This window comes from Aythya fuligula, chromosome 2, assembly GCF_009819795.1.
Source record: "Aythya fuligula isolate bAytFul2 chromosome 2, bAytFul2.pri, whole genome shotgun sequence".
Classification (NCBI taxonomy): Eukaryota; Metazoa; Chordata; class Aves; order Anseriformes; family Anatidae; genus Aythya; species Aythya fuligula.
The window spans coordinates 119,546,730-119,568,821 of NC_045560.1; the positions used below are offsets into that span (position 1 = coordinate 119,546,730).

At 38.1% G+C, this 22,092-nt stretch overlaps 1 protein-coding gene across 3 annotated transcripts in view; it reads left to right on the top strand.

The window, feature by feature from the left end:
- Positions 1-22,092, top strand: part of LYN (LYN proto-oncogene, Src family tyrosine kinase) — a 51,498-nt gene that overhangs the window by 3,687 nt on the left and 25,719 nt on the right. Inside the window, exons 1-7 of one of the 3 annotated variants that reach the window (XM_032182979.1) lie at positions 13,366-13,422; positions 17,385-17,521; positions 18,655-18,703; positions 18,796-18,901; positions 19,257-19,355; positions 19,461-19,564; positions 21,231-21,380. In XM_032182979.1, coding sequence (XP_032038870.1) covers positions 17,390-17,521; positions 18,655-18,703; positions 18,796-18,901; positions 19,257-19,355; positions 19,461-19,564; positions 21,231-21,380 — 640 coding nt within the window. In that variant the 5' untranslated portion in view covers positions 13,366-13,422; positions 17,385-17,389. Of the gene's footprint in view, positions 1-13,365; positions 13,423-17,384; positions 17,522-18,654; positions 18,704-18,795; positions 18,902-19,256; positions 19,356-19,460; positions 19,565-21,230; positions 21,381-22,092 lie in introns of those variants that run through there. The other 2 variants (XM_032182981.1, XM_032182980.1) reach the window with 2 other exon arrangements.

Genomic DNA, 22,092 nt, shown 5'->3' on the forward strand with positions numbered 1-22,092 from the left:
CATTTCCTGTTGACGTTGTCGTGATATGGTGTAATTTCTAAAGATGAATCTGTCATGGTAGGGTTTGGCATCTTTCCTGAAAATGTGGGCTGATGGGACAAAATGTAAAGGCAGAATTTCATCTTGTGTTGGAAGCGTCTTCTCCAAATACTTATGAAATGGTTGCGTTTGTAGTGTATCCTAAAGAACTGTTCCTCAAGGTGAACAGATTGGTTATTTCTGCCAACTGGACATCGGGAGAGGGATGGTATTCTGACAGTAGCGCTTATCTGAGGGGGAGGAGGAGGACATGAAGGAAAGGTGAAGGGTGTATGGGTAGATCCCATTTCTGTGGGGGAAAAATGGAAAATTGGCACTACTCAGGCCAATGTTTGCTGTACCCTGGGGGAGCAGTGTCTATCTTTCTCCAACTGCTGGCATCTTAAGTATCTCCAATTGGTTCCTGTGTTTGCACAGCTTACTATCTTACCCACTCAGTTCAAAGTACTAAAATGATAAACAGTCTGAACATTTTTGCATGTAGCATGAGGCTAGTTCTTCCTGTCTAAATTGTGGTTGGTATGTCAAAAAATTTGTTACTTAATTTGCAAGGGCCTGCATTTTACTTTGCACGTTCTTCTGACCAAGCTCTTTCTTTAAACTGCCTGTAATAGCAAACCATGAGGCCTTAAAACTAAAAAATTCAGTAGCTTACCATAGGGTAAGCTACTGAAGGTGAAGTGTGGGATACAGCTACTCTCCTGGAATGGTGGGTTTTGGAATTTTCTCTGTTTTAGCAGGCTACTGAAAGTCTGTACGTGATGAAAGCTTGGAAGGAATGGGCCCTCTCTGAGATGTGTTTTCAACTGCTCCTTTGTTGGTGTAACAGAAAGCCATTTCGGGAAGTTCGTCAACAAAAATGTAGCCTGTTAAGTGGGTTTACTGATGTGGTTTCCATAACATACTGCCTTATTCTACATTTGCTTTTTTAGTTTGTACAGATAAGTGCACACAAACTACTTTTTTTTTTAAATGATGATGATATCTTACATTAAAGCTTTTTCTTGGGCATAGCCTGTTTCAGACTATGCCCAAGAGGTAGTGCAGAAGTATATTTGGCTGATAAACAGTTTTGTTCTTTCTGTATATGACTCTATTAGGGTATTATAACAGAATTAATATTAAAAGGTAAGAGTATGCTTGAGTGAATTCCTACATAATGCTAACATATCTGTAAGTTAGTAGGTCTGACCTATGACTAAGTTTTACTCTCTCCAGATAAAAAATTATAAATAAATAAATTAAAAAAAATTCCAAGTAGTATCACCAGAGTGGGAAAAGTTCTGAGAAGTAGTGCATCTATTGCACTTACTGAAACTGCTTATTCAGGTATCCTTTAGCAGCATCCTGAGGCTTTTATTCATTAGATCCAGTGGACAGAAACTGGTTTCCTCCAGGGCAACCCCAACCCTACGTTGTGTTTTGATGTGATTTCAGAACCTCTTCAGTTAGTGCTGAATGATACCCGTGATTTAGGTGTAGCAGGTGGGAGCTGGAGGACACAGTTAAAATGATTGCCAGCACTACTGTCAGCTCCCCTGAGGAAGTGAAATTTTTTGGTAAACACACAGGAAGGGGATGGGCAGGAGAAAGAGGATATCCTATGTTGGATGTCCTGGGTTCAGTTTGTTCAAAATACATTGCGAGAGTCATTTCAGTGTGTAGCTGTGGGGTAGCGAAGTGTGCAAATGGCATTTGAAGTACATTTCTACAACTACAGACCTACCAGTGCCAGAGATCTACTAGTTTATTAAAAGGCTGGATAGAAGCATTACAGCCTGGCAGGGTTGTAGGAGAACTTGCCTTTTAAGCAACTGTCCCGCTTTATTGCTAGCGTGGCACTTTGTCTTCCTTTTTCTGTCCTGCAAGGTCTTTGTGCTGTCTCCGCTTTCTAGCTGTGCTTGCAGTAGCTGGGAGAGATACCGAAGCAGCTCTCCTGACATTGGTGAAGGAGCTCTGGGCCATGATAAGGTGGATGCTAAGCCCATTTCTCTTGGCATGTAGACAACCTGATGGATAGCTCCTTCAAAGCAGGCAGCAGACAGCAGTACTCCAACTAGGCCCGATCAGGGGAGCTTGCCTCCTTTGGAAATCTCCCTCTTAATTTGCTTGGTAACAATTCCTGTCACTCTGCTGTGACATTTACCTGTGTGTCTGAAAAGTCTTAGAGTCTGCTTTGAATGTTTCCATTAGTAATAACATGCTGTCTTCCTTTTTCTTTTTTGCCCCTATTTCCTGGGAAAACCAATATTTCAATCTTTTTCCTGCTGCAGTACTACTGTCTTCCTACTGCAGCTTCCTTTTTTCTTCTTTTATTCCAACATTATTCTGTTGTTGCTCTCCAGCTTTGCCATCAGGACTGTCAGTGGTTTAAGTCATTTATTTCACCGCTTGATTTAGATCTCTCTGCAGCAACTTTTTCTTTTTCCCCTTCCACAAAACAGGCATTTGGAGCATAACCTTTTGTAATCTGTCTATGCTACCTTATCAGGGAATGTGTGCCCAGAAATATGTACCTCCAGCCTCTTGGAGAGGTGTAAAGTCCCATAGCGTACCAGCCCAGCATTACTCAGGATGTTTTAATAAGCCTCCTTAAAGTGCAGCTCTGTACTTTTCTAGTTGGCCAGCAAGACTCTTCTATCTGGAATGTGTATTATGTGTAGATACAATCTATCTTTAGAGCCAGCTGTCACTGCTAACTGCCTTTGGTTTAAAACAGTGTCCTCAACCTTACTTGAAGAAAGGTTAGTTTCTATCTTGAAAATAATCAGTGTGAATTGTCTCCTACCTCATTGTCTGCTATCATCTATCTGTGATGTTGCTTCTGTCTCTCCTGGGTCAAGATTTTTTCCTTTTGTACACAGGAGGCTTTTCTGTGGTGTACAGTGTCACATTTGAAGGGTTTTTGAGCCAACGTTGACCCTTGTTGAATATCCAATTGGTGTAGTGCAGCTGAATGTGGATTTATCAGCATATGATGAAGAAACCAAGGCTTTGTATTGTGTGCCTGTGGTGCTAAGGCAACCACTCTAGTTCCAGGATTTCTATGCTGAACTCCTTGGTGTCGACATGCCCTGTATGTTCTGTCCCTTCAGAAAGTGAAACTTGAGCAGTGAGAAGGCAGTACGAGTTTTGAAGAACCAACTTCTGTGGTGCAGGCATCAACAGAAAATTGATTTGGCTGGTGGAGCGGACAACTGGGAAAAAGGCCCTTCAAGTGAGATATTTCTGCTCTTGATGGAGCACTTCAGCAAGTCTGAGAGCATTGGATACATGTGTTAGAAAATTAAAAAATCATCATTTGAGTAGCTTGTTTGACTCGGAGATCTGAATGTTATTCTTTCCTGTAATGTATTTGACTATTTACAGCTGAAGTCTTTTCCTGCTACGTTTTCCTCACTCCTGTCATAAAAGCAAAAATATCAAAATGTTTGGTACAGTAAGACACAGAAAAGTGTTTGAGCACTCATTTGAGCACAGAGTACAGGTTCAGTGGCGTGACTGTTGTGTTGATTACGTGCTCTGTGTCTTGTCGCACTCATTAAGAAAATGTGCTTTTCTAGGGACTGTAATTCTCTCTACCCCATTAGTTATCCTGTGCATTCTTGTTTGATATTTTGTTCTCCTTTTATCTCTTTGTTGCTCTGGTCTTCCCTCTTCATTCATTTCCCAGCATCAACCCCATTTCTGACCTCTCAGAGATTTCAACGTCCTTCCCTACACCTTTTCTCATATGGTTTGTGTTGTCCTGAGAACTTCCTGTGCACTCTCAACAATGAAGCATTCTTACTACTTATTAAAGTGTCTTCATTGCACAGCACTTAATTCTATGGGATTCAAATGTAAGTTCACTGTGGAGTCATTACAGTTTTCCTCAACAGGACTTACATGTAGGTAGCAATTGTGAACACTGATTTATTCTTAGTTCTTGCTCGAGAAGTTTACTGCGTGCTAAAGTCACCGTGAGTGCTAAAATTGCATATAAACCATGGGGATCATGCACTGTCTGCTGTGGTTTTGCTTGGTAAGGTATAATCATGTGGCTTACTTATGAGCTCCGTACTTCATATTTGCAATTACCAAAGTTATGAATTCTAATGAGCAGCCAGCGTGGTCATAATGAAGAGAGCAATAAAATACTTGCAGTCTGCAGTATGAATGTGAAAATATCTTTTGTCTTGGACCTAGAGTTTGCTGTGAGTCTAAATCTGCTAAAATTATCACACATGCTTCCATGCTCTTTAAGGTGCACGTCCTGCACTTTGTTTAGAATAGCCTGGCCTGGGTCTCTGACCGTCTGTAGAGCTCCTGCAAGAGGCATGCAGTCAATTACGGGATCACAGCCTGATTCAGTGGAGCTGGCTGTGGTCACAATAGCTAGGTCTGCATCTGCAATCAATTGCTAGTCTCTTGAGCATTAAGCAACAGAAGATACCAAATGCTGTACAATCAACTCATGACACTTTGTGAAAGCAGCAATGTTGTTTAGTTTTAGATAGAGAAAGCAAAAAGTGTCCAGGCATAGCCAAAACAGTAGCAGTGGTCAAAGTATTAATGAGATTCTGAAAATGAAAGAAATTGACGTTTTAAGCAAATGTGACATTTTCTTCAGGCCTGACTCAAAAATGTTGTCCTCCACTCAGGACTTCTACTTGGTGTAACTCATCTCAAATATAAAAGAACTTGAATCAATTCTTGCATAACTGCTGCTACAATGATTTGCAGAACTTTTTTTTTTTTTTTTTTTTTTCATATTCTTGCTCTTGAGAAAGGTCTTCTGCAAAGACGTACATGTGTTTAAAATCCAAGGTCTGTAGCTATTTCGCTATTTCTTAGAACACTTGAACTAGGAACAATCAAGTGAACTGACATACCAGTGATTCACAAAGAGTTTCCAGATTCCCATTCTCACTGCCCTCTGAAAATTGAAAGAATGTCAAATATTTAATTTTGGTTAACTTTCGAGAAACTTCTTCTTCATGTGCGAAACAAATGTGAAAAGAATGCTTAGAAACTTGCGTGTCAATTCTTACTCCATGTTCATTCAGTGATGTATTTCCTTTCATGGTCTTACTGTCACCACAGCTTGAGCATGTAGTTTCACCACATTTTTACTGAAGTGTGATTCTGCCTTTACAAGCCAGGCTTTCAGACCCTAACTGCAGTAATTTGCTGCCCTTCAAGACTGATTGGTAGGATTATGTGTAGTCATATCTATTCACAAAGCCCTGAACTCAAGAATTTCATCTAAAATACTCCAAAAATTGCTCATGATATATAGCTCTTTTAGTTGTATTTTTCATATTTGTAGCAAATATCCTTCTAGTACCTCTGCATGCACCCCAGATTACAGCAGTTGTTTGGAATAGTTTACTAAACTGGGCAAGAAGACATCTTGCGCGTTTTAGATTCATGCTCTCAAAGGAATATAATTAACACAGAGTTTATAACTCATTTATTTTTCCCAATTTTAAATAGACCTCTGCGAAGTGCAAGAACATAGAGTACAATCTTGCACCTTTGAAGCTGAGAAAGGTTCTACTGTTGTATCTGTGAGAATAAGGTTGGGTGGTTCCTAACAGAAATACTTACACAGCTGGGGCTAAATGTTCTCCTAATATTACTGTAAAGATTAAAAAGCGTGAGACTTCATTTCTGCTAGTGTGATTTACTGACACCAGATTTGGCACTGTCTGATTTTTACAGAACTATTGCAACTTCCTCTTGCAACCAAAGAAAATTTGTCCAAGGTTTGCAAAGTTCCAGGAGGAACTGCAATTTGAGTAAGAGTGTCAGTATACATCAGCGTGAATGATGTAACCCCAAGTGAGTTAAACCCTCAACTGAGTTTAGAATTCATCTTTAAATCTTAATTATACACCCCACTACACTGACCTGTGTTTCGGAAGGGTTATATTTGTGTATATCAAATGATGAGGGTAGTATAGCTAATGAAACACAAACTAGTCTACTGGAGAAGTAGCTCTTTTTTTTTGCAACTGAATCATTTGGCTTGCAAGAGGGTGAAAAAAAACATCTGTTTTTCTCTTGTGAGTAATTTGTGACAATAAGTGCTTCGGGCAGCTTTAGACAGGTACCCAAGACATTGTATGAAAATATAACAAAAATACTGCGTTTAAATGGCAAATTTTGTCATGAGTGTGTGTGTCAGTGTTTAAACATGGTTATGGCAGAAGATTAAGAAGGCCTCTGGCCAATGGAAGAGGATGGTAAATGCAGCACGGTGCAAAGTAAAATGGGTTAAAAAATGACCAGGCTGGTAAAGAGATAAGATTCATTGGCATAGCAGTCATTCTGCACTAGTTTAAACACAACTATCTTAATCCATGTTAAAAGTGGATTGTAGAATGTATAAAGCCAGGTAAGATTGATAATAATTTGATTTATTCCATGGAGCTAAAGTTGCCTGAATTTGAGAGAATAAAAGCTAAGATGCACTAATGATCTTCCCCCCCCCTTCCCTCCCTTTTTTTAACACTCTAAAAACAGAAGGTAAACCCAAAAGAGAAGTAGTGACTTTCTATGAGGCCACCCTTAAAACCTTCATCGTGGGATTTTTGACTGAGAATTTGCTGTTCTTCACCATGGTTTCACATGCATGTTGAGAAAATTTCATCATCTTTAGTCGTCTGTTTACACTATAGCAGTGGGTTTGAATTTCAGGTACATCTCAATGTAAAATAACATGTCTGAAAGGGAGTCTTTAGTGCCAGCAACATCCTTAACTAGTTGAAGGCCACGTTCATAAATAACCACTGTTCTCCCTTAGCCACAGCAGCTATTAATGTTAGCTAAATATTAGCAAGCTGCTCGCTTTGTCCCATGTGTTCTTCTGAAGCTCGAAGCTAATTTCTCCTTCATACATCACATAATAAATGCAAACATTTGGTACTGCAAAGTGGCTCGTGCATGTTACTCAGTGTGAGTTGTGTGGCTATGTCTTTGTTTGCAAGTAAATTGACCAGAATGTTGAAATCAACAAGATCGGAGTCAAACCACTGTGTATATAAACTAGACATTTTAGAGGGATGCAGCACTGCTTGCTGCACACCTCATCCACTTGTGTGTGAGGCAAAGTGTGTATGTGGGAGGCAGACGGAGGGAGCAAGGAGCTCAGGCAGTCTTACTGGGAGAGGAGGATGGTTTGTGTGCTTTTGGCCTGGCAAGGACCGCCACGCTGAAGGGGAGCCCGTGGAGGCTTATGCTGTGCTGCAACTGCTCCAAACATGTTGTTGAGAGAAGTTGCCCGAAATTTCTCTCTCTGTCCTTCTGGTGTGTCCCTTGGTATCCACAGATTTCTAGACCTTGCCCCCAGATCTGACTATTTTTGTGAGTTTCTCATTTTCCCTACCCGCAGTGATTGCACTAGTCATTTGCAGGAGAGGGGAGAAGGATTCTCCTCCTACTTGTAAACATTGACGTCTCTCAAGCTCAGGGCAAATACTGGACTACTGAACCTTTAGCATGCCACCATTATTGGTCCGAGTGGTAAATTTAAAGCTGAAAAAATTGTATGTGATTCACAGATATGCTCTGATTGGAATGCAGACATAGTCCTTTGAGTTTGTTCAAAGGAGTGGAACACTTCCGGACACTTAGGAAAAATTTTAATTCTCTTCAGTGTAGTGGTTTGGCCAAACTTTCATCTGGAAATAGAGATTTGGTTATATGGAGTTGCTGGTTTTCATTACTAAGGTTCTTTACTAGTAAAGAAAATGATACTTTTTACATACAGTTTGTACAACACTTAAGTCCATAAAGTATTTGGAAACCTTCTCTTTAAGTTGGTTAACATGTTGGCACCTTTTTATTCTTTTCCATTTCATTTGATCCTTTTGAAGAATTTGATAAAAGTATTTATTCTGTTGTGGCAAATTACGATGTTATTTGACCTTTTCTCTATCTTCAAAAGATAAAGTACCATGGAAAAGAAGTTGAGGAAATAGAAGATGCAGTTGCCTGAGGGCTGGCAAAATGAATTAATTCATTGTTGATATTGATTCAAAATTCTCAAGGATGCAGTTGAGGCAAATGATTGTAATAAAATGAAGTGAGTGTTAGAAGGTCAGGAACCAGATGTTAGCTTAATGTAGGACTTGGTTCAAAATCGGTGCCAAAAGGACTGACTACATGAATCTGGAACATTTTCATAATGCATAAAGTCTATTATGCAATGTTAACAAAATTACAGTCTTGTGTGGATTAACTTTCTTGTGTTTTGGTATTTTTATTCAACTGAATAAACAAGGAAAAGAATCAGTAGTCTGTATAAATTATATTCTGCATCATTTCAAAGTAATGTTTAGTTTCAGTATTTTATTTTCATCCTTTTATAAGCATAATAACCTTATTACACTACCACAATGATATTACTTATTTTCAGTGTTTCTTCTAGATTTTTATTTATTTTTTATTTTTTTACCATGGCCAAATTTCCCATGTGAAACCAAGCTTCTAGGAAATTTATTTATTAAAAAAAAAAAAAAAGGAATTATAGAAATAGAAAACATCTTTCTTGGTCTTTGCTTGGTCCCCACCTCTTCACCCTCTCCCCCTATTCATGTTATAGGAATAGAACCTTTTGGGTTATCATTTACGCTGATGGCTTAATGGCTACGAATGTTGGACTGTGGATTTGAATATAGGAAACTACCTGAACTAACACAGTTAGTTTTACCAAAGCACTCTATAAAGGCTGTTGTGGAGGGAAATACATAATCCTCAAAGCTCTTCTGACCACACATAATTTCTACATAGCTGTATTTGACCATTTCCTACTTGGAAGTTTGAGGTGTGATAATTTAAGTCACTGATTTTCCATTTAACATAGCAATGTGTTAATTGATATTAGTTACTACATAACTAAAATGCCTGGATTTGTAAGTTAAAAATAAAACAAATTAAATTAAAAAAAAAAAGAAGAAGAAAAAGGGGGAGGGGGACAGGACAAGTTTCTCCTGTGTCTGCAGTGAAACACATCAATAGAGCAGCTGCAGGTATTTTATCGTGCCAAGGCTTCCTGTTCTTATATCAGCTGTCTGGGGGATTTTTTTTTTTCTGTGTGTTGTAATACACAGTACACTTCCACTATAGTCAGATAACAGCACGCTTTTTTTTTTTTTTTTCTCCATTCTAACTTGAATTTTGATTTTTAAAAATCTTTGAATTAGGAAGTAGACTTACACTATAAATTTTACCTAGCCTTTCACCTGATTTCACTTTGCAGGTAAATATGGGAAAGAAAAAAGGACACCAAAGGGTAGAAGAATCAGTGTCAAAAATGCTAACGAGATCAAGAAAGGATTCTGTCAGCCCAGATTGGTGTGGAAAGGCAAATATTTGTGTGCTAATGTTGGGAATCTGGGCTCTGAAGAGGAGGAGCAGAAATACTGGTGCAGGACTGAAAAAACAAACATTGCAGAGGAAATAGAAACATGACCTGTAATGGGAATGTAATTGTTGAAGAGTATGAAGGTGATAGAGTGTGGGGTGATATTTTCTGTAACTGATACTGGAAAATGGTAAAAAAATAGTATGAGATGGCGTGGGCAAAGTAGAATTTGTCTTGCTCACGTAATTGGTTTGAAAGGAATTGAGAAAGAAGCTGACTGGGGTAGTGGTGCCTGTCTGCTGCACTTCCCGAAACTCTTGGTAATACCAGTCTCTCTTGCCTAATGATACATCAGTGTTACACTGACACTTTTTAAAAAACACTTTTATTAGCGATGAGAAAGTCAGAGTACCCTTGTGGTATTCGGAGGCATTAGAAGCACACAGGCAGCTGAGAATACTGTGCAGAAAGAATGGTCTGGCAAAATAATGTGGAAAAATTTAATACCAAGGTGCAAGGTTGTGCCGCTGGAGAGATGACAGTCTGCTATGATGAGAGTTTGTCATGATGAAAAATGAGACAACCCTGGATGTCTTGACTGATCACAAGATGATTATAAAGAGCCAGCGTAATGAAAGTTTGAAAACAATAAATTCATTGCTGAAATTTATTGGGGATCATATTTCTGTCTTTGGAAGAAATAGCAGTGCTATTTGTTGTAAGGCATTGCTGAAAGTCATCTTGGAGCGCGTGATCAAGTCCAGCCTCCTATCCTTAAGAGGGATGAGATCAAACTGAAACAGATGTAGGGAAGGGCTGCTGGGATGACCACTGCACATGGAGAAGACCGAGAGGGCTTGGTCTTTAAAACCTAGAAAAGAGGCTGAGAGATGTGACTTCTTCTTAATTGCCTGAGAAGATGAAGAACTATTTAGGCTAAATGCCATTATTGGCCCCCAAAACTGTTTAATACTGGGAATTATGAGACAGGTTCAAAACCAGTTGTAGTGAGGATCTGAATCCTTTCAGCAGTAATATTTTGTTCCACCCCTCAAAGCTCTGTATAACCAGAGCTCAATAGACTTGTTACTGAGATTATATGATGTGATCGTGCTGCTCAGAACAGATCTGCCTTTCCCACAGAGTAATTCTTGGTCCTGTGTTCTGGTCATGGTGATAAACCAGATAGCTGTGTTGTCGTGCTCTTATAAAAGTGCACCCTTGGAAAATTTGAGGGTTTGACTTAAATGTTTGATGAGTTGTCACAGTGTGTTTCATACGCTATAGTAATATTTGTTTTTTGAAGGTTACATTGGAGATTAAATTGTTTGTTGTCTTTGCTTGTTTATATATATGTATGTCAAAATATTATTTTGTCCTTGTCTCACCTTTTGCCAGAAAAAGGTTGAAGTAGGTTAAGAACTGCCAAAATTTTCTCCTGTTCTAGAAATTCTGCCAGCTGGACTATAGTGTCTCACAGGAACAAAAAGTCTACTGGGCAAGGCTGTCATAGTTAAACACCGGGTAGCTTGAGGCTATTCATGCTCCTTCTTTATAAGCATTTCAGAGAGCACATGGTGGTTTTTTGTCCCTGTATCATCTAAGGGATTGATTCAATCTGGGAGGCATGCAGATGATGTAACGTGGTCCAATAGAAATAAGCTGAATTAAAAACAGTTTAAAATACATGAGTTGAGGAGCAACTGAGACATACATGACTATTTCAGCAGAAGGGTGAGGGAAGAACAAACTCCTTAAGTCTCTGTAGCTGGTCCCTAATGCAAAAACAAGACGTAGGAAGTGAAACAAGCCCAAGATGAAAGCTGACCCAGGATTTCTGTACATGCAAGTCTGCTTTAATGAAAGTTACCAGGCAGTCAGGACTTACAGTAAGATTTAAATATATATGTATATATGAAATGATGAATTGCAGGTATAAAAAGGTATAAAAACAAAGCTGAACCAAAACTGATCATTTTTGAGACAGCACAAAGGGTCAGGAAAGGAATAAGGAATCCACTTCAGTTCAGTTGCTCTACAGTTCAATTCTTTATCACCCCTGACCACAGCTAATTTATTTTTGTCACTGTTATTCTCACTCTAGCCTAGTAACGCGTCTTAAGTGGCACTATGGAAATATGTACAGGCCAGTACACCTTTGCTGAGCTCTACCATCTCAAAATAAACTCCTCTGCATGCCTTGGAGGTTGCTTTGCCATTTTGCACCGTGTGACAATGGGTCAGAAATGCATGTGGTTTTCCCAGGTCCCTCAGAGATGTTCCTCCCCATAGTCCCAATAACAGAGGTAAAGAAGATCATTGCAGCACAGGTACCACAACTGATGTGGTAGCAGGTCAACGCAGAAAGGAAGTCAGCAACAAAGTTTAAGATAAATGAATTCCTTAAATTTGAAGATTCCTTCCCTCCACACTTTTTTTTTTTCTTTTTTTTTTTTTTTTTTTTCCACTTAGAATGTGAAAATGAAGCTGTCAAATGAAGTTACGGATAAAGTTGGGTGAGGGTACTGAGAAAGCAGGTGTTTGTGTCCTTGGACAGGGTCAACTTACAATTCTTCCTCCCCAGCAGTTTTACATCCAAGTTTGTTTGTTTTTCAAACTCTGTTTTTGTATGTTTGTTTTTCAAGACTCTTCTGCCTTGACCTTGAAGATAATGCAAAGAAGTCTCACAATCTTTATTATTCGGGAGATCTAACGAAGGCATCAGTCTTTCCTTCAGGCCTCATAACTTGTGAAGTAGCAGCAAAATAGCAGACATTAAAGGCCACACTAAGACAAAACAGTATTAAGCTACAGAAGAAGAGAGGAGGGAAAATAAATTATTTTCAATTTTTGAAAGATGTGTTAAAAACTGAAATGATTACCTCTCTTTTCTCCAAGCTGCTTTAAAGCTTCAGCTTTAAAAGCAGTGTTGTATATACATGAAAATAATTGCTTCCTGTTATTTGACTTGGGAACTTAAATATAGAAAGCAGTGCTAAAGAACTCGAATAACTTGGGGGTCTTGATTTTTTTTTTTCCTCCTTAATGTACTTCTGTCTTATTTGTACTGTGTAGGAACACTTGTCTCTATGCACACATGTACACATATATGCGTGCTCTATATATGTGTAATACAGTTCAGTGACTTAAATGAAGAGTTGACTGCTGATAAACCTTATAATTGAATATAAATTCATTTCATCTTTGTATCTGTTAAAATACAAATGTATATATCTGTTAAAGGACTAAGCCACCCACAGAATTGGTGTTTATATACATGATTACTGTTCTTTTGAAAAACAGACACCTATTGAATAAAATTGTATGGTCAATGTTGTAGATCAAATTCCTTAAAATACTTTTTTATTGGAAAAAAATCACCAAAGTATAATCTATTTTAGGTGTTTTATGAAAAACTATCTGTAAAGATTAAAATAAAGCTGCTCTAAATAACTGAAAAATCTGTGAGGATTGGAAAAATCATTTACTTAACTCGAGATACACCGAGATGTATCAGGTTGATTTTTAGGAAATGGTTTCTAATTTGCACTGTAAATATTGTATGCAATAGAATCACAAGGATACCAATAGTTGTGATCATGAACAAAATGAAAAACAAGATCAGCTTCTTAGATGATACAGAAGATAAACACTGGGAGGAAATGAAACCTCAAATGCTAAAAATGGTGGATGGACAGGCAATGGTCACACGATCTCTGACTGCCTGAAGCAGCAGAAAGCAGATAACACAACCATGCTTCTGGGATAGGCAGCAGCTTTTAACCTTGAAGAAACGTTGTGCTAGTTTCTGATACCCTAGCAATCTATTCTGGAATAAAGACCCAAGTACTGCTGTAGCAAGATGAAATAGGGGAAGATAATAGGGGATTCAGTGGGAAAAATTCAAGACAAATGTCTCTCCAGACAGAGTCTGTGAAACAACCCGGCTGTGTTTGTAAGGATAGTTCTGTGGATTTTAGAAGGATGCCTGAACTTGGATCGCTATCACCATGCTGCAGATATTAATTCAAGTATGTGTCTTTATCTTTCAGCAATGTTACATGATATGATGCTTTTTGTTAGGAGAGTACTTATTAATCTTTTTTTTTTTTTTTTTTTTTTTTTTTTACATATGTATATAACATAGCTGCTAACTTTTATAAAGACTTTTATGTCTAGAAGTAGGGACAGGACAATAAGTGAAAAGCATGGATGAGATGTAGCATTTTCTGTATTGAAAAAGTATTGGATGGGAAATGTCTGAGTGGAGACTGATAGCATTTCCTTTGGTGTCATAATTATTTTTATCTCTGAAGAACAATAACATAGTGTCATTTGTAATGATGCTGTATTGTTTTCTTACTTACCATACTCTCTTTCTTTTTATATCTGCTCAAAACACTTCCTTGATGTTCATTGCGATACAGGAAGAGAGAGCTATGCAAATAAACATTTTACACTAAGTAAAATATTTTATTCATGCATGACTGAACTTTCCCCCTTCAGATTTTCCTTATGAGTACCCTATAGACTAAGAAAGATGTATACTACATACACGTTTTATATTTCAAATATTTTTTTTTTGAATGTGTAATGTGCTAGGATTGAATTTTTGTGATTAGCTCTGGTAATTACATAGCATTTTGTGTTTTGAAATCCATTATTTAATGTGTGTTGATGGGAACTCTCCCATCCGTGCCTGCTGTTTATACTAGCTCTACAAATCCTTAATACCACTCCCAAAACCCTGGGAAAGAACTTGATCAGATTTCAGTAAAAATGTGTAATATTGTGGTACTGGCATTGCATCTGGCATTGCTGATGAAACAAGCTGAGTACATACCCTTCAGTGTATATACTGCAGTGACTGCTGCAGTCAGTCATTGAGCAGAAGCTTTTGAAACCAAGATAGTTAAGTTCTCTTTGGCTGTAGGACTGAGCTTGTGGAGTTTTACATGTGAAGTCTGGAGCCCAGCACATGCAGCTTTACAAAGTGCTAGCATGTGTAGAAATATAAGATCTCGTGGCCTTTGAAGAGTTCAAGAATCTTTCATTTCACAGTATCAAAAGAACATGTGCTCATTGATCCGGTTTCTAGTGCTTGAAATACTTTTTCAACTTCTTTATACATTTTCTCCACAGTCTGCTTATCCTTGTCAAGAAATAGCATGTCAGAAAGTTATATATTATATCAATGCAGTTAAGTGTATGATATATATATATGTTAAGTACTAAACATTGTTTTATGCCATTGCATTTTCTTGTACGTTTCTTTTGCATGAATGAGAGGCCTGCTTTGTAAGGAAGCTAAAAGTCTCAGGATGTATCTACATTAGCATTTTAGTTAGCCAAATTCTGTGAGGACTAAGGGTTTTCATCTCCTTGGGGAAAAAAAAAAAACACAGTTCTACCTGATGAGGCTCAGGATCTTCTCTTTGGTGCATCACATGTATTATTTCACATGCTGTATTTGTGCAATTTCACTTGACATTGACTATACTTCTGTGGGATTACGTGGCACCTGCACATTGGTATTACTGATCTCTTGTTGTCATTGTCACAAACAAATGCTAACCTTGAGCTTGCCAGCAGAACCTCACAATGGGTTTACTGTTCATGTGCTTTAAGCTGCAGAAAAGTCAGAGTGAAAATGCTTTTCTATGAGTTTACATTGGCATTGTGTGAGCTGCAGTCCCTAAAGATATCTTCAGCTTTCTTACAGCAATAGGCAAAGGCAATTTAGATCAAATTACCTTATGTCCTCAACTTTAGCTGTTTGTTCTGTAGAAGCAGAATTATTTAAGAGCAAAAAAGGTTAGCACTTAGATGGCTAAACACCTGATCTTGCAGATACAGCAAGTAATTAAACACTGGACTTCCAGTTGTCTGGTGAGAGCATGCAAACAGAAGCATGCCTATGGGTGTACAAAAATTTCCTATGAACCCTTACTATGAAACAAGTCATCCATATATACACAACTATTAAAAATAAATGATTAAAATCCTTCCCATTTTTCTCAAAATGACTAGCACATAACCCACATAGGACTGAACATTTGGAAAATCTCCCAATGGGCATTTTCACAATCCAATATTAAGCATTAAAGATTTTGGCTTCTAAGGGCAGCTTGTGGCTGAAGGTGCCCTGCAGGGCCTTCAAGCAAGTAGAGGAAGATTGAAGTGCTGACAGACAGGAAGAGGAAACCGTATGCTCTGCATGTGTGGGGTGGTGGTGCCTGGTCAGTGCCTATTGATTTTCTGTGTGGTTCCTTTTACTTCAAGAGAAAAGAAGGGGAGCAATGAGTTCTCATGCTTCTTGTAAACCAGTATCATAGTTCACTAGATCCCTGTTGAAATTATATGGACAGCCAAAATTTGTTGACAATAGGTAACATAATTTGCAGAATTGGAAGGGACAGCAAATGCCTTCCTCTTATTTTTAGAAGAAAACATTCAGCCCACGAACAGGACAGTGCATCTGTCATTATGTGGTGCTTCCTCAACAGTGGGAGGGGAGATCAAAATGAAGGTGATGTGGGAAGGTGCCACGTGGGAGTGCTGCATCTGGGCTTTGTTTTATTATAGCAATGTCAGTTAGTGTCATGACTATTGCCAGTATTGTTACAAAAGTACAAGTCTTAATATAGACCCAGACCAATACAGCTAATTCTGCCTACAGGGATAGGGTGCTTAAGGTCCCATTCTGCTGAAACAGTCTACAAGTAGGCACCTCTACTATAACTGTTATCTGTGATAACCTTTTCTTCACAACAATGGAGGTAAAAGTGAGATGTGTAGGGCATAGCAATCTGCTTTAGCTTCTCCAGGTGTGTTTCATTTACTGCTGGTTTGCTTGAGCCTGCATATGCACTGAGCCCTTTTTTAAGTTTTACATTGTTCTTCAAAGAACTGGCTTTAAAGATTAATTAGGGCAGGGGGAGTGAGAGTGTATGCCTGCAAGAGAAAATATGTCTGTAAACCTAGCATTAGAGCACTGACCTGAAAGGAGGGAGAGATGAAGGAAAAAGAGGTTTGTAAAGCATTCATAGTGGATTCTTTCAAGAGTAAGTATAATTACTATCCTCTGAGGGAGGAGCGTGGAGATAACATTGTATATGTGCTTGGAGAAGTACAGGGTAATTACATCATGGGATTAGCAGTCAGGTTCCAGTCGTATACATGCTAGCAGCTGTATCTCATCCGATTTAGCATGGATGCACAGCCTGAGAGGAGGATTATTCTTCTAAATTATATTGGAGGATAAATACTTGTGTGGTGGTTTATCATCACCGACACACCTATGGTCAATTTCAGACCTTATCAACAGGCTCATCTGAACAAGGAAATTCACTGCTGAAAGGCACAGCAGCAGCATATCTGCCAGGGAGCTGGGACTGCACAAATCATCTGTGCTCAGCTGAGATTTGAATCACACTGAGCTCCCTGTTAGACTGGCATACACAAAATAAAGTGGGAAGATACAGGAATTGCTAACTTCAGGTGTGGTTCTCATCATTTGGAATGGATTTTTTTTTTATTTAATATTTTTCCTGAAGATCTGCTACACTAGAGACTCTGCAATATTTCCTACATTTTATGAAGCATCCTTCTCTCTAAAACACCGAAACAAGTTTTCACTACAGTAATTACATTTGCTCTTACATTTATTTGGAAGTTCACAGAAGAATCAGAAAAACTGAAAGGGTCTGGGGGGTGTTTGGGGAGAAAATATGATAAATATAAAAGTGTTAGAATGGGAAATGAATATTTTGATATATTTACTTCAACTGTGGACTGACACAAGAAATCGTTTATTTCCTTTGCATCAGAAATAAAACTTTCAGCATGTGTTCCTAACATTAAGTTGTTCTCCCAGTAAACTGTTGTGTATGGAAAGGAAGTAAATTTTTGCTACATAAACCAGGTGACTGGATGGGAAACTGCTTGGCTTATGGCATAATGTTTTTGTTTAATACATTTTTTATTCCAACAGGAAATATGGGATGTATAAAATCAAAAAGGAAAGACAATCTGCATGGAGATGGGCTAGATTTGAAGAATCAACCAGTACGTAAAACTGAACGAACTATTTATGTGAGGGATCCAACGTCCAATAAACAGCAAAGGCCAGTAAGTAGATAGTCTCAGGGGAGAATTCCAGTAGCAAGATCAAAGCATGACTGGCATAGCTTAAATTTCAATCCAAAACATATGCATGAAGAGATCCAAATTGATCATTAGTCTACAATTTGGCTTTGTGCAGTTCACCCTCAAAGAATTAACACTTTAAAAAAAAAAGATAAATTACTTCGTCACATATCATAATTTCTGCATGAAAACATTAATCCTTGGAGACCTTTGATCTAGATACAACTGTGTCTGTAGCGTAATGTTAGGTAACTTTAGAAACTTTTTTTTTGTAGTTGTGTTTTATCGGTGTTGTATATTAATAATTGTGGGATCCAGAAGTTGTTTATTTCTCTACCTCTACCATTCCTAGTCAACTTTCCTTTTATTCACTGAATTTTACCTTGCACAAGCTGTGTATGTAAGAACTGAGGGGGAGCAAAATGGATGCAGTTCTAAAGTGGGCAGAACTGTGGTGTAAGAGGAACTAGCTAAAGGAAGGGTGCTGGGAAGGGGAATCCCATTGGGTGTTAAGGGAGTTTGATGTTTCTCAGATTTGCTAGTTCCTCTTTCCCCCACCCTCTCTACTGTGCTGAGGAAATGGTATTTCCTAATTGTCCTTATTCAGGGACCTAATTCTCTGTGTGTGTGACTAACACCCTTCTTGTGCATGTCACCAGCTGACACAGTGGACTCTGGATCAATGTACATGAATCACAATTGCCATTTGCACTTATTCTTAATTACAATTTTTGTCTTTCAGAACCTAAGAAGTGTAGATGTGCTTGTAGTTCTTTATCATGATAGCTCCTCATACTGGCAAAGTGATACTAACTGTCCTGTTAAGTTCCCTTGCATTAAGCCTGTTTAGCAGAAGTCACAAAATGTTAACTTCCCCACAGCTTTGTTTTGCACTTTCATGAGGTCTGAGCAGTTCAATTTGAAATCTAGTTGGGACTTGCTATACTTTTCCACTCTAATTTGCTTTTGAAGAATGGTCAGAAATGATTGCAAAATGCTTCCTTTTAATCTAAGACATAGAGGATAATACTAAAGTAACTGAATAATGTATGATTGTAATGTAGACTTGTCACATAAATGTAAAACTGCTTAATTAAAGGCATATTTCATTGTAGGCAAATACAGAGGCACACCTTTTACCAGGACAGATATTTGCCAATGAAGGTATGTTTTCCTACAAATGTTACTGCCTGTTTGCTATTCTTTGTCAGCCTGTGAGATAATGAGACCATTCCTTTGGCCTTCTACCTTTGTAGATACGGAAGAGCATGGAGTCATTGTTGTAGCTCTTTATCCTTATGATGGCCTTCATGAAGATGACTTGTCATTCAAAAAAGGAGAAAAACTAAAAGTTATTGAGGAGTAAGTATGACAGTACTGATTATATGGTAGTTTTTCTTCGGGCTTATCTAAATCCCTTTTAAATTTTTTTATATCCTACTCATAACATGAGATTATGAATGTTAAGGGAGATCCCTTATAAGTCAAAATATAAAAGTATGTGTAGTTTTGATAGGACCTGACAGCTGTCCTTGGTGACAATGACCAAACTTTGATCTGATGGAACCAATGGCTTCTAAGAGGAGCTTGAGTACAGAGAAATGGTGATTTTGTGCTTTCTGGCACAGGCAAAGCTCTCAGCACAGTGGAACCTTAACAACCCTTTATGACTTTGCTTTTCTTTGAATACTATCTTTTTTGTTTGTTTGTTTTCTAGGCTGGGAGAATGGTGGAAAGCTAAATCTCTCATAACTAAAAAAGAAGGTTTCATTCCCAGCAACTATGTAGCAAAAGTAAACACCTTGGAAACAGAAGAGTAAGTTCTCTATCCTCTCAGTAGGGGCAAATTTTTTTTCCACCCTGGTGTTGCATCCTTTGTGGGTGAAGGGAAGAGGTTCTAACTCTTTGACATACTTTCCAGGTGGTTCTTCAAGGACATAACCCGAAAAGATGCTGAAAGGCAACTCCTGGCTCCTGGAAATGCTCCTGGAGCATTCCTTATCAGAGAAAGTGAAACATTAAAAGGTAGGCTTTGGGATGGGTGATTTTGGAATTGATAGAAGAGTTAAAAATACATGATCTGGCTTCACAAAAAAATGCATCAAGTGGCACTTGGTAATGAGTTACTCCAGTGTGTCTTGTTTGAATTTACTGTAGTTACTTAGGAATGAGAAGGATGAGAAAATCACCAGAGAAAGATAGGAGAGTTACAAATTACTGAATTGAGATGGGACATGGTGGCAGTGGTGGTTTTGTATATATATGACTTATTACACTGAGAAAAGGCAGGAGTGAATGAAAAGATCCTTTTCCTTCCTAATGTTTGTGATTCTTTTATTAAAGGACAATTTTAGTTGTAAATATCCTAAGCTGCATTTTACAATAAAGCCTTTCATTATTGGGTCTGTATTCATCACTACAAGTTTTAAAATATAGTTAGTGCATAATGAGACTTTACTCTTCTGCCTTGTAGTATGTTTTAAAATAAATAAGCAAAAAACCTTTTTGATAAATATTTCTACACAGCTCTTTGTACTGAAATACTTAATAAAAGCTCCAGACTTTTCAGCTGAGACAGAGAACATAAGATGGTTCTCCTCCAATATCTTGATTCTAACAGTGTCCTAGTTGGATGCTTCAGTTGGATACTCTAACACTGGACCCTCCAGAGGAAGACACGCTAATCCCTTCAATTGATCATATGTCTTTCCTCTCCACATGGGTAATTTTTTGGCCCTAACATTGCAGATCAAGCACTGGAATGGGCTGCCCAGGGAAGTAGAACAGTCCCCCACTCCTGGAGGTAAATAAGAGGTGTGTGGACATGGCATTAAGGGACTTGGTTTAGTGATGGGACTCTGTAAGTCAGGTTAACAGCTGGACTTTATGATCTGAAAAGTCTTTTCCAACATAATTCAATAATTCTTGACTAGGTAGCTCTTTGTAATGAGCCCACATCACTCTTTCTGTAGTCTCAAATGAAGAGAGAGGTCTAAATTCAGCAGAGACTGATGGGACTAATGCAAAGTACCCATAAAATATTTCTTTCTGGCTTCTTCTGTCACTGGATCTGCATGTGGAGCGAGAGAAGGAATTGAGGTGGTTTCTTGTCCTTTCAAAATGGATGACAAGAATTGTGTAAGTGGAAGAAATCAAGAATTTTGTAGTTTAGGACAGATATTATACTGCTCCATCTTAAATCCTAGCTGAGGTTAGGATCCCAAGTATTAAGAGGTCTTCTTTCTCTCCTCAATGCCTCAAGCCATTTCCAAACAATCCTTTTGCTAGTTGGCCCATGGCCCCCAGTGTGTTCCTTTTCCAAGATGCTGATCTCCAAATTTTAGCTCCTGTCTCATTAGTGTGACAACTATGGAGTTCCTTTCCCAGGTGGTTCCACTCAAAAAGTGGGACTTTATGCGGAAGTGTGTGTTAATCATGGAGCTGTCTGAATTATGGAACTCCAAAGTTTACTGAATAAGATTGAAAAAGAAAGTCTGACTGTAAGCGTTTTGGTAACTGGTTCAGAACCAGCTATTGGCTAACTTCCTCATGTTGATTGCAAAATGTTATTTGAGGAAATAGAAGAGTGGGAAAAAAAAAAAGTAGACAAGGTAACTTTGTTGAGCTCAGCTGTGCGTGTGGACAGTACAGACTTGTTATCTGTTAATATTCTTTCTTTCTTTATCCACAGGCAGCTATTCCTTGTCCATAAGAGACTATGATCCGCAACATGGTGATGTCATTAAGCACTACAAAATTAGGAGTCTAGACAATGGAGGGTTTTATATCTCTCCAAGAATAACTTTTCCCAGCATCAATGATATGATCAAACATTATCAAAGTAAGTTAAAACCATTAGTGGATTACTTAATAGAATACAGTCGTTATTTCCTGTGAAGGAAAATAAATGCTTTCTTGTTTTGTTTCAGACCTTTTCATCTTTTTTTTCTAAATAACTCAGACGTGCATGTTATTGAAGATAAAGTAAAACTTGTTGGAACCCAAGTAAGGTTGTTATACAATCAGACCTAATACTCCTTGCTCTGTTGCATACCATTGTAAAATAAAGAATAGTTTTCTGAAACATCTCACCATAGTGATGATGATGTGAAACTATAGTAAGAATTGACTGCATTGGAAACAAATTCTGTATTTGAGATTAAATTTGTAATCACGATTAGTGGAGATAGGTATAGACTTCTAACTGTCTTCTTATATTTGATGTTGAGAGTTGAAGTTTTTTTTCCCTACAGATTTATTTATTTATTTCATCAGTGGAGTTCTGAAGGCTGTAAAAGAAAATTACACCTACAGAGAATGTACGCATTTATTATTAACAAAAGGAGGGGGATAGGAACAAGTTTCCACCTATATTTTAGCTATAAAAGTGACCTTTTGTTCTGTATAACCTCATGGTGGGTGACTCCAAAATATATATTGTTTGTCTTGTCACTGTGAAGACATAAAATAAGAAAGATGTGAGACAGGAAATCACATTCATTTTTCAAAGCCACGCCGAAGACTTGTCCATGACATTTCTCTGAGTTGCTAGA